Source organism: Microcaecilia unicolor, chromosome 6 (assembly GCF_901765095.1).
Source record: "Microcaecilia unicolor chromosome 6, aMicUni1.1, whole genome shotgun sequence".
In the NCBI taxonomy this organism is placed as follows: Eukaryota; Metazoa; Chordata; class Amphibia; order Gymnophiona; family Siphonopidae; genus Microcaecilia; species Microcaecilia unicolor.
In genome coordinates this window covers 156,312,297-156,326,012 of record NC_044036.1, presented here as the reverse complement: position 1 = coordinate 156,326,012, position 13,716 = coordinate 156,312,297, and the positions used below count along the sequence as shown (strand labels likewise).

General features: G+C 42.1%; 1 protein-coding gene and 1 long non-coding RNA gene across 2 annotated transcripts; one reads left to right on the top strand and one right to left on the bottom strand.

The window, feature by feature from the left end:
- Positions 1–1,067: 1,067 nt before the first annotated feature.
- Positions 1,068–5,158, top strand: KCTD6 (potassium channel tetramerization domain containing 6). Its single transcript, XM_030206665.1, has 2 exons — positions 1,068–2,435; positions 3,914–5,158. Exons 1-2 carry the CDS (start codon positions 2,352–2,354, stop codon positions 4,598–4,600), a joined length of 771 nt encoding a protein of 256 aa, XP_030062525.1. The 5' UTR covers positions 1,068–2,351; the 3' UTR covers positions 4,601–5,158.
- Positions 5,159–5,892: 734 nt separating this feature from the next.
- Positions 5,893–13,641, bottom strand: LOC115472394. The gene is made up of 2 exons (XR_003942516.1): positions 12,711–13,641; positions 5,893–9,961 (listed from the first exon to the last, which is right to left on the bottom strand). It is a non-coding gene; the product is annotated as an uncharacterized LOC115472394 (long non-coding RNA).
- Positions 13,642–13,716: the final 75 nt, after the last annotated feature.

The following is a 13,716-nucleotide window of genomic DNA, read 5'->3' as shown; positions in this document are numbered from 1 at the left end:
TTTTTTGAATAGTCTACAGCTTCGTACACCGGCAGTATATTTGACTCCTGAAGTAGATGCGTCGAAACATCCTGTGTCGGGTCCTTCTTTTATTTATATCAATAAAGACTGTTGGATTCATATCTCCAGCATTGATTTGTCTTTGGTCAGCCTCTACTTTTGCCTGCTGTGATTCGTCATCGTAGAGGATTTCCCTGTTCTGTACTTTGGTAGTGCAGCAAATCAGGTCTTTGCTATCGTGTGCATTATCCTCTGTGATAGATGGCAGGCAGCTGAAGAACGCATGGATACCAAGGCTTACAGTGAGGGCAACACTGTTGTATTGTTTAACGTCTTTGTAGCTGATACGGCTGTGAAGGCTCCAGGACAGTGTTCAAAGCACTAAGAGTACTAGGTCAAAGTTCTTAAGTAAAAGTAAAAATGCATATTTTAATACTAGTAAAGTACAGTGAAGAACACATTGAAAAAAAATTAAGTTAAAGTAATTGCCTAATATAATGCTTCTTGAGTGAAAGTAAAAGTACCACAACTACATTGAATGCAACAATTGTTAACATTTTTATCCCAACAACTTATTGTTCTACAATTCAATCCACTTTGCTTTTAGTTAAACTAAAGTTTTGAAAATGACCATCGCTTTTGTGAGTGTGAGTCATTAATCCGCACAGCTAAAAGATTCAACAGCTACACTAGCAGAAAGTGGATTGTTCAGTCTGATTAAAAGTTCCTTCAAATTAGGTCAGGTTACAATATTACTGTTGTCTTCTGACTGGATCTGCAGGTTTTAATTGAGGGAATGTCTGAAACACTTGACTTTTCTATATAGCAAAGAGTATTTTATCACTATTATTGTCATTATTAACATTAGAAGTGGTGCTGTCTAATTCATCACTTGCATCTTCATCTTTATCTCATCATGCTGTCCAGTGTAGAGAAGGCTTTCACAAAGATGGAAACATTGAGGCATATTTTCAAAGCACTTAGCCTTCCAAAGTTCCATAAGTTTCTCTGGAACTTTGGAAGGCTAAGTGCTTTGAAAATATGCCTAATCGTGTCCTAACAATTTTTTTGTCTGATGACAAACTGTTTGAATATCTTCAAGAACTGATGCAAGAACATCAAATGTGTGGGAACCTTTCAGTCTTAAGGACAAACAAGCAAATGTTTTCTCTAAAGATTCTTAACAATCCAGTAGACAGTCACCCCAATGTAAAATTTCTCGTGGGATGACCAGCAGTCTGTTGTGGTAGAGACATATGTCTGTTCACCAATAATTGCTACTAGCTTCAGCTTCATATTTGGTTTAAAAGGACCCAGCACATCACTGTTCAGTTTGGCTGAAGACCAGTAACCAGTTCAACATATAAAAACAATTCCACTTTTTAAAGGTTATATTCACCAAACAGTAAAACTTAAGATGTGATGAGGTTTGTAATAACAAAATCCTGCTCCCAGTTAAGATGTTTCATTTGGTTTACTGAGGAATAGTTATTTACATCTCCCTTCCATTTTTAATTGTAACTACAAGCATCAGATGTAACTGAGTAAAAGTAGTAAAAATTGGCAAAATTATTACTTCAGTAAAAGTAACAAATGTTATCCTGTACTTCTTTACAAGTAAAAGTAACAAAACTTTTGCATGGTAACTAGTTCCATTTACATAGTTTCTATGCAACACTGTTCAAGGCATGTACATAGCCACAAACCATGAGCAGTTCTTTTTCTTCACACACACTGAGTGCTTGGGTAAAGCCCCAGGGAAACAAATCCAGAGAGCTTTGCAGTAACCCTGATGGTTTGGTTCTGGTATCGTAGGCATATGAGATTTTTACCAAATGAAAGTCTTCATCATTTACCTCTTTCATATTTTTTCCGAGGTACCCATCTGTTTACCTGACACACTTTGGACCACATTTGTCAACAAATGTTCAGAACAGCCACATAATGGCTCAGAATTCTGAAGCCCTTTTCTTAACTGGAAAATGGTCTTAAAAATTGGCGCCAACACATTCTAGAACGTTGAAGCATGCAAAACCCAGTCTTGATGGAAATACTTTGCTTCCCTTTTGTGACTCGAGATGGCTTAAATGCAAAAAGGAGTAGGGATGGACGATGACCCTTCATAAATGAACCTGGATGCCAAGAGTAGAGTCTCTTTAAAATATGTATTGTGAAAGCACCACACACGTTCTCTGAAGAGATGTTTCACACTTGATCTACCCTGCACTGAATAGATCCAATTTCACATCCACAAGAAACTATGATTGAACATACTCCCCTTTTACTTACCCAGCTTGTATTCCATTGGTTTTGTTCTGTCTTTTGCAGTGGGAACAGGTGCTGAACTGAGCATGCATCGAGTAACCTGCAATTCTAGTTGTGGGCCCAAAAATCGTATGCCAGAACAGATGGACAATGGAGACTGGGGTTATATGGTAAGTGGTTCGGTGCAAATGTGTATAGTACAGCAGTTCCTTAGATCTGCCTTTAGTAAAATCAAATCAAACAACAAAAACGATTGTTTAAATGCAAAGTTAACTATAGGAAAAAATGCACTGCAAATATGTTTTTCATTGTACACTTAAAATAGCTTTGTAGTGCTGTAATTTCCTTTAGTATTAAAGTAGTGTAGATACTGCCATGCAAAAGATCCCCAATTCAGTCCCTTTTGCTCCCCTCCAGGGTAGAGTTAACCAACAGATTATTGCATGCTAATAATATATGTTGTTAGTAACTAGATCCCATTGCATAAGATGGGACCTGTTATGTTAAATGTGCGCTAATGCATTAGTGGAATTAATGGGGGATGCTGTGGAGGCAGCATTTTTTTGGTGGTAGTCATGGTACTTAATAGTGACACCTAGTAGTTGAGAGTCTGGACCCATAATAATTGCAGGCTACCAAAAGGAGCTCTGGTGCTTGACTGCTGGCCCAGGAGCAGGACTGTGTTAAGCAAGAACAAAATTACCTGAACTACCTGGATATATCAGTTTGATTTTGATGCAACATATAAAGTAAAAAATCTTTTCTGATGGCCTCCATTTTTAGCATAATTATTGGATTGGCTTCTTTTGAATTTTGTCACTTCATTGCATGTTGCAACAGATTTAATTCTTCAGTAAATTCAGCTTCCAACTTCTGTATACTGATAGTGCCATGATGCCTACAATTGCACCCTTCTTACCATCAGCTGCACCATTCTGCACTAATGGGTATTATCCCTTCCTACCAGCAGGTGGTGGTAGAGAAAACTGAATTCTGCCAGTGACATTGTTCCAGGGAGCACCACTGCTTATGCTGGCAATCTAGTATTTGGTAGCATGCTGACAGTGCTCCTTTTTTTTGCCTAACTCATGCTCTGCTGGCTGTGGCCGCTTAATGGCCAGTCTCGGGGTTGTATCTGGTTGAGCTCAGTTCTTGGTGTCACTGTGCGAGGCTTTGGTTTGGTCCTGTGTGGCCTTGCCTGAGGGGTGTGGGTCCCCATGACCAAACCATGTGTTTTGTTTACAATCTGAATTAGCTGCTGCCAGCCGCCATCACCAAAAAAACTCTTCTATGTTGTATACCACAAGACTAGCACTAGAGGTTGGTAATGCAGTGAGAGCTGTGCCTGCAGATAAGAGTTCCTGTTGCTTTTTTTGGTGATGGCATGCTTGGTGGAGGAGAGAGGCTGCTGGTTTCTTTGGTATGGTACATTAAGGACTTAAATTTATTTTGTCTCTTTCCATAGACACAAAATAGAAAACTATTAGTAAATCAGGCCCTTAAGGAGCTGGAACAGACATTGGAGGGCACATATCATGCTTAAACCTTGGGTGTAAATAGAATCTGGTGGCTCTTTTACTGTCATTTCTGCTATAAAAATAGTAATATTTCAAAATTTTCTCATGTGATCTGTGTTTGTTGATTTTAGATCACTGCCCCAGTTACACTGAATGTGGGTGGACACTTGTACACAACATCCCTCTCCACTTTGACACGATACCCAGACTCGATGCTGGGGGCCATGTTCAGGGGAGACTTTCCTACAGCCAGGGACTCCCAGGGCAACTATTTTATAGATCGAGATGGACCACTTTTCCGCTACGTTCTGAATTTTTTAAGGACGTCTGAATTGACTCTGCCTGTTGATTTTAAGGAATTTGATCTGCTTCGAAAAGAAGCAGACTTTTATCAAATTGAACCCTTGATCCAGTGCCTCAATGACCCTAAGCCTTTGTACCCCATGGACACCTTTGAAGAAGTGGTGGAGCTGTCTAGCACAAGGAAGCTATCAAAATACTCTAACCCCGTAGCAGTGATCATAACACAGCTCACCATCACTACCAAGGTCCATGCGTTGCTGGAAGGCATTGCAAACTATTTCACTAAATGGAATAAGCATATGATGGACACCAGGGACTGTCAGGTTTCCTTTACCTTTGGGCCGTGTGATTACCATCAGGAAGTCTCCCTGCGTGTCCATCTGATGGAGTACATCACAAAGCAAGGGTTTACGATCAGAAACACCAGAGTACATCACATGAGTGAGAGAGCCAACGAGAACACAGTGGAACATAACTGGACCTTTTGTAGACTGGCACGAAAGACAGAGGACTGAAGACTGAGGTACTGGCATTTAAGAGTCTCAGTACTATTTGCCTTACCAAAACCAGATGTAGGTTGCTGGACTGCTGTGCGGTGGGGGTTGTTCTGTTTATTAGATGCAGTCGGCTGAGTGCTTTATCATATTCCTTATTTACTTATGTAAAGTATGCATGTGCCTGTTCAGGCTGTTAAGACTTTTTTTAATTAAAAAAAATAACTTATACTTTCCATCTTGTATAGAAAAGATAATCACTTCTGCATTAATAACCTGTAACGCAACAGACATTAAATGCCTGATATTGAATCTGGAAGAATGAGTTGCCATGCACTGGGACTGAATAGCATTGTCAACCTGACCTTTTTATTTTGAAACTGAAAATATTGTACTATAAACAAATCTTAAAGCACTTCTTTATTAAAAACTTTTAAAGTTCTGACAACTTTCAATGTGCAAGTCAAACAAATGAAGCTAGTCATGACGGTGTTTGGACTCTTGTTCTGATCATAAAGTCCCTTAAGTATAAAATATTGTAGCGCCTGTTTAAAAGATCCTAATAAATCATTACTGAAACAGTTTGTAATCTTGCTGATATGTGACATGGTTTGAGTTCTTCCTTGCAGATGGTGATGGCAGCAGTGTTGTGTGTTTTCCTAGTGAAGGAGCATTATGTTAGATCGTCATCACTGTTCTAAACATATTGCCATCTATACAAAGTCAGGGACAATTGTGTATGAGCCACCCACTCTGGTATTTCTTTTAAAGTGCTTCATTGCTTTATTTTGGTTTTCTGTTCAGAGCTGCACTCTGCTCATTGTTGATTCTTTCATAAAATTTAATGTTCAATAAACATGACCAGAAAGTTTAGGTATAGTGGAACACTTTCTTGGGGGTTAGTGTTTACAGTGTGTAGGTTGTGATGTACCACCTCCCAACAGGAGGAGGTCACTGAGGTAAAAAATAAAAAAACACAACAAGAAATAAATCCACACTACAAGGCAATTTGAACTCCTCAGGGTTAGTCTTTAGAACTACCTTTTAATTCAGGATGACATAAAAGCATTACAACTTCAAAAGGAATAAACCCCCAGCTTGCTGACTACCTATATCCTTTTTGCAATATGTATTCATTCAGTTTCATTTGCTAGATATTGTCCTAAAAAACAAATCCAGCCAAGGGCAAGGGGAGCTTTATACAAATAAGCTTATTTATGGTAGTTCCTATTACTGCTTGGCAAATAATTGTCCTTCTTTTGCTTTACCTTTAATGCATCTTCTGCTCAAATCTTTATCCAGGCAACAGACTATGGTTCAGTCTTTAGGCATGAGGGAGAGTCCACCCCCCCCCCCCCAAAAAAAAAAAAAAAAAATTCTCTGTTCCTTAAACAGCCTTATTTCAACAAAACTACCTAGCACCCAAAAATATCTGTTAGGTTTTCTGTTTTGCCCCTCTAAGAAGCCTAGGGCTCACAGCTAGCAGATTCCACACATAATCACTCATAATGGAGAGGCCCTGAACTCCATTATGCCGCTTCCCCACATCTGCCAGCAAAACAAACAAAAAACCCTTTAGTCACAGGGCAGCTGCTGGATTAAACTCCATGGGCTCTTCCTCGACTTCAGCTGGAGCATTGTAGTTTTCCACTTCCATGGAGAGCCTGTTCCTTCTCCCAGTCCCAGGTGGTAGGAGTTCTAAAACCCTCCCCCTTCTCAGGAAGTTCCCTCCTCATTGGTCTGTCTAACCATGATTTTTCCTGAACTTTTTTTCCTTTGGGTGCATAGCAACCATTCATTAAGATCTGGGGTGCCCTCTGTTGGCTGCAAGCTTATCTGCAACTGGTTTTCTTGGTCTATCTTTAGTCCAGAGAGTAGTAGGAGGGTATTGAGGTTGAGATAGCAGTGCCCTTACAAAATCTCTTTCCCCCATCTGCAGAAGATGCATGAGATTTAAAAAAACACTGACATGCAAAAGGTCTTTTGCATCTAATTTTGAAGATAGTCTTTGACTGCTAAGGATGGCTCAGCTTGCAGTCATGGTTGAGACTTGAGAAGGAAGTAGATACTGTACTTGGTACACGCTGATCTCCAGAGGATAGAAGAGTGCTTTAGCACCTTATGTTTCTATAACCCAGGGTCAGCCTAAAGTAGTCTTTTTCGTACTTGAAGGCACTGGTCTAGTAGCTTGGTTTTAGAAAACTTTTAATTTGCAAAACTCTTACAATATTCTTAACCATTCAAAACTGTAGCACCAAGATTTGCTTGAATGAGTTACAACCACTCTACAAAGAGCTAAGGAGAACCTAATTCTTTGTGTAACTAGCGATTACGTATCCAAACCCTTTACCCAGTCAAGGAATTGTTTTACTGGACCGTGATGAAAATTGAAAACTAGCAGTTCAGTTAGCACTGATAACCCATTTAGAATAATGTTCTGTTTTCTTTGCAAAGCTACTGTATTTTGTACCATTGTAGCAGTAATCCTTCCAAGAATTTGATAAGGATGTTTTGTTTGAAACAATATTGACTGCAGTTGCTACTAGTGTGCATTCCCCACCCCAGGGTGCACGAGTGATTCCTATTATTAATAATGCACCCTCTTTCTTTCCTGATAGGTGTACTTAACAATAGTTGTTGGAAATGAAAATTCCAAATGAAAATAACACTTTTCTGGCAGCCCATCCTTAGTTTTTGTTCTGCCATTCTGATGGTAGTATGCATTGTAGGGTAACTTGCAACACAATGAAGATAATGTTAACATTCATCAGACTCTATTGGCATAGATACCAGTAATTTGGCAGTTATAAGGTAAGGGTTCTTATTTTAAAGTAATATGACCTAGGCCCGCCAACTCACATTGGATAGGCTAGACTGTGCCCAAAAAGTGGCTGAAGTCTCCTGTATCAGTTTGAAAGAGTGAGCTGTATACTCCCAGTTCTTGCTCTTCAACCACCCAAGCCCTGTTTACACAGTCTTTATACACAAACTGTAAAAGTGGATTATGTGTGTGATCTTAATCAGTGCATAGTGTTCATCCCCTGTTTGAAAATCAGTGCTAAGGGAAGGTAACGTGCTTTTTTTCTTGACACATGCCATGGATAGAAAGTTATTTGCACCTACATTTTGAGCAGATAGAATGCATGTCTACAGATCTGAAGAAGTTATCTATGCGCCTACTCTTCCACCCTTGACATTAAACACTTCTTTCAATGAGGCTAAATTGGGTTCTCAACCCAATCCTTTGGACTCGCAGCTCCAGTCAGGTTTTCAGGATACCCAAAATGAATAGGCATGAGAACTTGCACACACATTGTATACAAATATCTCTCATGCCTATTCAGTATGGCTATAACTAGATAGGCTGGTGTGCCCTAAGGACTGGGTTGAGAACATATGAGCTAAACCGTTCTGTATTATGGAACAAATTCTCTGAGGACAAGCAGGCATGATTCTCACACGTGGGTGATGTTATCCAAAGAGCCCAGTGTGGACAATGCCATAATACACTGTTCCTTTAAAACTTTGAGGCAATGCTCCCACTGCGCATGTGTTGGGTGCCTTCCTGCTCGACACTTGCAAGCAGGCCCAGTGGTTTAGTGTTTTTCCGTACATCCTTTCCTGACTTTTGTCTGTGAGATCGCCCAAGCCATACCTTTCATATTGGAGATGGAGGAAGAACCTCATTCAGAGCTTCCTGAGGGCATTGCTGTTCGCCTTCATACAATCATGAGAAATAATCTGATCAAAAACTGGGAAGCTACACTAACAGTTCAAGTTGCTCCAAAGAAAATTGATACAATGTACAGGACACAGAAACGCACTGGGTTTGAAAAATAAAATGCAGTTATCCCATTATTCCTTTGTTGTAGGATCTACTTTTGAAGTGCACTCGCAGTGCGAGATCTCATGCTTCTGCTCCTCTACACAGAGAAGCTAGAACATCAGCCTGACTTTTTTTTGGCAGAACATTTACCAACCACATATTAAAGTTTATAATCTATTCCACAATTTACGTGAAGTCTCTAATACAGAGTACTTTCTCCTAAAAAGGCCGAGTTCCTCAAACTCCACAGGAAACTTCTAGATTGTCGTAAATACCTAGCAAGACAGACCTTTGATGTCTCTTCTTGCATTTCTGTCTTGAGAGTAGCACTGCATCTTTCCTGGCTCAAGCTTTTCCAACCTCTAATTTGCTGTCCAGGAGTGTTGAGCAGTGGGCCCATGTTGTGGAGACAACTTATTCGGTGAGAAGGCTGAGGAAGTAGCTAACCTAATCAAAAAGCATACAGGTACTCTAGCAAGGCTACAGCCTTCTGCTGCCTTTTGTGTAAGGATTCTGGCCCTCTAACTGTACATCTAAGTGTTGTTATACTCCCACTGCACCTCAAAGGACTACTCCCCAAAACTTACATCCACAGCGTGGGGACAGAAGTCCTAAACCCCTTCTCAGTTTAAAAAAACCACCCAGTTCTTGACTCCATCCTAGACAGCACTGCCATCATCCAGTTGCCCATGCCAAGCAACCTACCAGTAATAAGCAGACTGATGCTCTTTCAACAGAGGTGGCTGCACATAAGCTCTGACCATCAGGTATGTTATCATCCATCATGACTGGGGGGGGGGGGGGGGGGGGAGAAGACCTCCTGCCCATCCATCAAGAATCTTGTTTCAACTCCCTCCAAATGATAGTACTTCAAGAGGAGCTCTCCTACTACTTCAGCAGAATTTAATAGAGCTAGCCCATCGGCCAGAGAGGGGTTGATGGTTTTACTCTAGATACTTTCTCATACCAAAAAAAGGGGGGGGGGGGGGGGGTTATGACCAATTCTCAGTCTGCACAATTTAAACAAATTTCTATTCAAAAGAAAAGTTTCATATGGTTTCCCTGGGATCATTTCTTCCCATGATCCAACTGAACGAGTGGCTTTGCTCTATGGATCTGAAAACACAGAAAGTTCCTGTACTTCCACTCTGAGACTCTGATTTATTAGTACAAAGTCTTGCTGTTTGGTTTCCGTTCCTTGAGTCTTCACAAAATGCTTCACTGGTAGCTCCAATACTCCGCAAGTGGGACATACGTGGCTTCCTCTATCTCGACAACTGGTTCATCAAGGTAGCCTCCTGAGAGCCGCCACAGACCTCAGTTCTATCTTACAACTGCTTGGTTTTGTGAAAAATTGCCCAAAATCACAACTTCAGCCAGTTCAGACCTTACAGTTCATTGGGGCTCTCAGGGTTGAGCCTTCCTTCATCAGCCACATGGCTTCAACAGTCCATCTAAAACTATAGGCTATGCTCCACTTCTGAATACCTCAGTGGATGCTCTCCATTTGGTGATATCAACTTAGCCTATATTAGAGTTACTCCACTGCTATGCCACTCTACAGTGGCAGATGGTTCCCCAAAATCTCATCAGAGGACTTCCGTTTTGGCCCCCATTCCACATCATGGATGCCTCTATGGTAGGTTGGGGTGCTCATCTCGATGGTCTCCATACACAGGGTTCTTGGTCACTATAGGAAAAAAAATCACCATATTAATCTCCCAGAACTGTGAGTGGTCTAAAACTTTCCAAGCCTGCATTCTCGATCAGATAATTTTTATTTGCACAAACAGGTTGCAATGAGCAAATGAGGAGGAATAGGTTCTTACCACCTCTGTCAACAAGCAATCCAGACATAGACTTGGGCAGCTTCTCAAACATCTCTATAAGAGCAGTTTATCTAGCCAGCAAACAATGCTGTGGCAGACAAACTGAACAGAGTCCCTCAGCATGCCTGTAGCTCTTCAAATATTCCAGCAGTTGGGGACCCCAGCAATAGACCTCAGAACAACAAGCTTCCCCTGCTTTTGTTTCACAATCTATGCTCCCAACCGTGTAGCCCCAGATGCCTTCCTACTCCATTGGGAAACAGATTTTCTCTACACTTTTTCCCTCACTGCCTTTCATTTGGAAAACTCTTCTAAAACCACAATGAGACCAAGGGACTATGATCTTAATTGCTCCCTACTGGCCATGTCAAATTTGGTTCCCTCTTTTCCTAGAATTATCGTCCAAGGAGCCATTGAGGTTAGATCTTTTTCCAACCCTAATAACACAGAACAACAGGTGCCTCCTTCATCCAGACCCTCGCTCTCTAGCCCTGACGGTTTAGTTTTTGATTACAGACTTACATACCTTAAACCTCCCAGATGGCGTCTCTAGAATACTCCTGGCTTCTAGGAAATCTTCTACACAAATATGTTACTGTTTCAAGTTGAGAAAATTTTCCAGTGGTGTGGGATCTCAATGTCATCCTCACAGTTCTCATGAAACTTCCATTTGAACCACTTCATTCCTGTTCGCTGAAGTCCTCGTGTATATTGTTCTTAATAGCACTTATTTCTCCCAGAAGAGTAAGCGAACTTCAAGCCCTTGTAGCAGAACCATCTTACAGCAGGTTCTACCATGTTAGAGTTGTTCTCCAAACTCGCCCCAAATTCATCCCTAAAATGATATCAGAGTTCCACCTCAGTCCATTGTACTGCCTGTCTTTTCCCCTAAGCCACACTCTCTTATTCTAGAGAAGCAGCACTGCATACCTTAGACGTGTTTCCCCAAATCCAGTCATGGAGTACCCCTTGCCAGTCAGGTTTTCAGGGTATACACAATAAGTATTCATGAACTTGATTTACATATACTGCTGCCATTATATGCAAATCTTTCATGCATATTTATTGTGGATATCCTGAAAACCTGACTGGCAAGGGGGGGGGGGGGTACTCCTGGACCAGACTTGGGAAACACTGCCTTAGACTTCGTGTGCTCTACAGTACTATCCGGAGCATACAAAACCTCATAGGAAGTCCTCTCAGCTTTTTGTACCCTTCGACCCTAACAGAGTAGGAATTCCCATCACCAAACATACAATCTCTCAATTTGGCTGGCTGACTATCCTGCTTATAATCGAACGAGAAAAACGCCCAAGTTCCCACCTAAATCGGGAGATGGACGTTTATCTCACAAAAACGAATAAAGCGGTATAATCGAAAGCCGATTTTTGGACGTTTTCAACTGCACTCCGTCGCGGATGCGGACAAAGTTGATGGAGGCGTGTCAGAGGTGTGGCGAAGGCGGAACTGGGGCGTGGTTATCTGCCGAACAAAGATGGGCGCATTTCACCGATAATGGGAAAAAAGTATGTGTTTTTAGCTAGAATTTAGGACACTTTTCCTGGACCCTGTTTTTTCACGAATAAGGCCCCAAAAAGTGCCCTAAATGACCAGATGACCACTGGAGGGAATCGGGGATGACCTCCCGACTCCCCCAGTGGTCACTAACCCCCTCCCACCACAAAAAAATGATGTTTCACAACTTTTTATTTTCACCCTCAAATGTCATACCCAGCTCCCTGGCAGCAGTATGCAGGTAACTGGAGGAGTTGTTAGGGGGTGCAGTGGACTTCAGGCAGGTGGACCCAGGCCCATCCCCCCTACCTGTTACAATTGTGCTGCTTAATGCTTATTAGTCGTCCAACCCCCCCCAAACCCACTGTACCCACATGTAGGTGCCCCCCTTCACCCCTTAGGGCTATAGTAATGGTGTAGACTTGTGGGCAGTGGGTTTTGAGGGGGATTTAGGGGGCTCAACACACAAGGGAAGGGTGCCATGCACCTGGGAGCTCTTTTACCTGTTTTTTTGGTTTTGTAAAAGTGCCCCCTAGGGTGCCCGGTTGATGTCCTGGCATGTGTGGGGGACCAGTGCACTACGAATCCTGGCCCCTCCCACGAATAAATGTCTTGGATTTATTCGTTTTTGAGCTGGGCGCTTTCATTTTCCATTATCGCTGAAAAACAAAAACGCCCAGCTCACACATTGTTGAATAAAACATGGGCGTCTATTTTTTCCCAAAATACGGTTCGGTCCACCCCTTCACGGACCCGTTCTCGGAGATAAACGCCCATGGAGATAGGCGTTTTCGTTCAATTATGCCCCTCCACATCTCCTACGCATATGATCAGGTTGGGCTGACGCTTCATGGCAGCTTCGGTAGCCCATTTCCGCTCTGCCACCATTGAAAGTTTCAAGGCACCTTCACTACTCACTACTGTCTGACACTTCATTCTAGGCAGGATAGCTGGTTTGGACCAGTCCTGCAAAATCTTTTTACTATTTGAATGTCAACTCGGCCCTCTGGCCCTTTTTTTTCTGCCAGGCTCACTTTCTCCTTAGTCTCCAAAATTATTATTATTTTTGTAAGCCTGGCCCCCAGTGAGTCCCATATGTTAGAATATCATGCCTGCTTGTCCTCGGAGAAACTTGTGGGCTAGCTGTGTCCATCAATCAGCAGGTGCAGATAGATTACTGAAAACTGAGCTGAGACATATCTATATTGGCATCCACTCCAGTCCCTCTTTATTTTCTATCTCCAGCAAGTGGTTCCAGAGTGGAACCTTAATTTAGTCCTTCAGAAGCCTTTTGAGCCATTCTGGAAGGCTGCCTTGAAAGATCTTACACTAAAGACAGCATTCTTGATGCCTGTTGCATCGGCACCTAGGGTTTTGGAGATTCAAGCTCTTGTCGGGATCCTTTTCTTTTTGGAGGTGGGAGGGGGGGGGGGGGCAACTCCATGCCCACAGTTCCTTTTCTTCCAAAAATGGCATCTCAATCAAGCTGTGGAGCTTCTGTCCTTTTGCAGAGAGGACAAATAGACACTGTGTTCTTCCTTGAAGCTTCTTGATGTGCGTACGAGTCCTCATTGGGTATCTGGAGGTCACTAATAACTTTCGCAACTCGGACAGAGGCTTGGCCTCATGGCTTCCAAGCTGCCAATTGCTGGATGGTTGAAGGAGACTATCATCGCAGCTTATTTGCTTACACAGAAGCAGGCTCCTCAGCCCTTGTGGGCTCATTCTATGAGGTGTACAGCAGCATCCTGGGTGAACACTACCTTACTGTCTCCAACGAATATTTGGAAGGCGGTATGTGGTCGATGCTTCATACTTTGCCAAGCACTACAGCCATTGGAGCCGACTCTGTGGGTGCTTGAGCACCCCCAATATTGAGAAAATTCCTTGTATGTGTCCAGGGAGGGGTTATTTCCATTGGGCTTAGCACCCCCAATAATTTTGAAAAGTTGGCTCCTATGACTACA

Coding starts and splice junctions, on each gene's coding strand:
- KCTD6 (XM_030206665.1), top strand. CDS start 2,352: ATGCATCGAGTAACCTGCAATTCTAGTTGTGGGCCCAAAAATCGTATG. Junction 2,436..3,913: donor ATGGAGACTGGGGTTATATG/GTAAGTGGTTCG, acceptor TGTTGATTTTAG/ATCACTGCCCCAGTTACACT.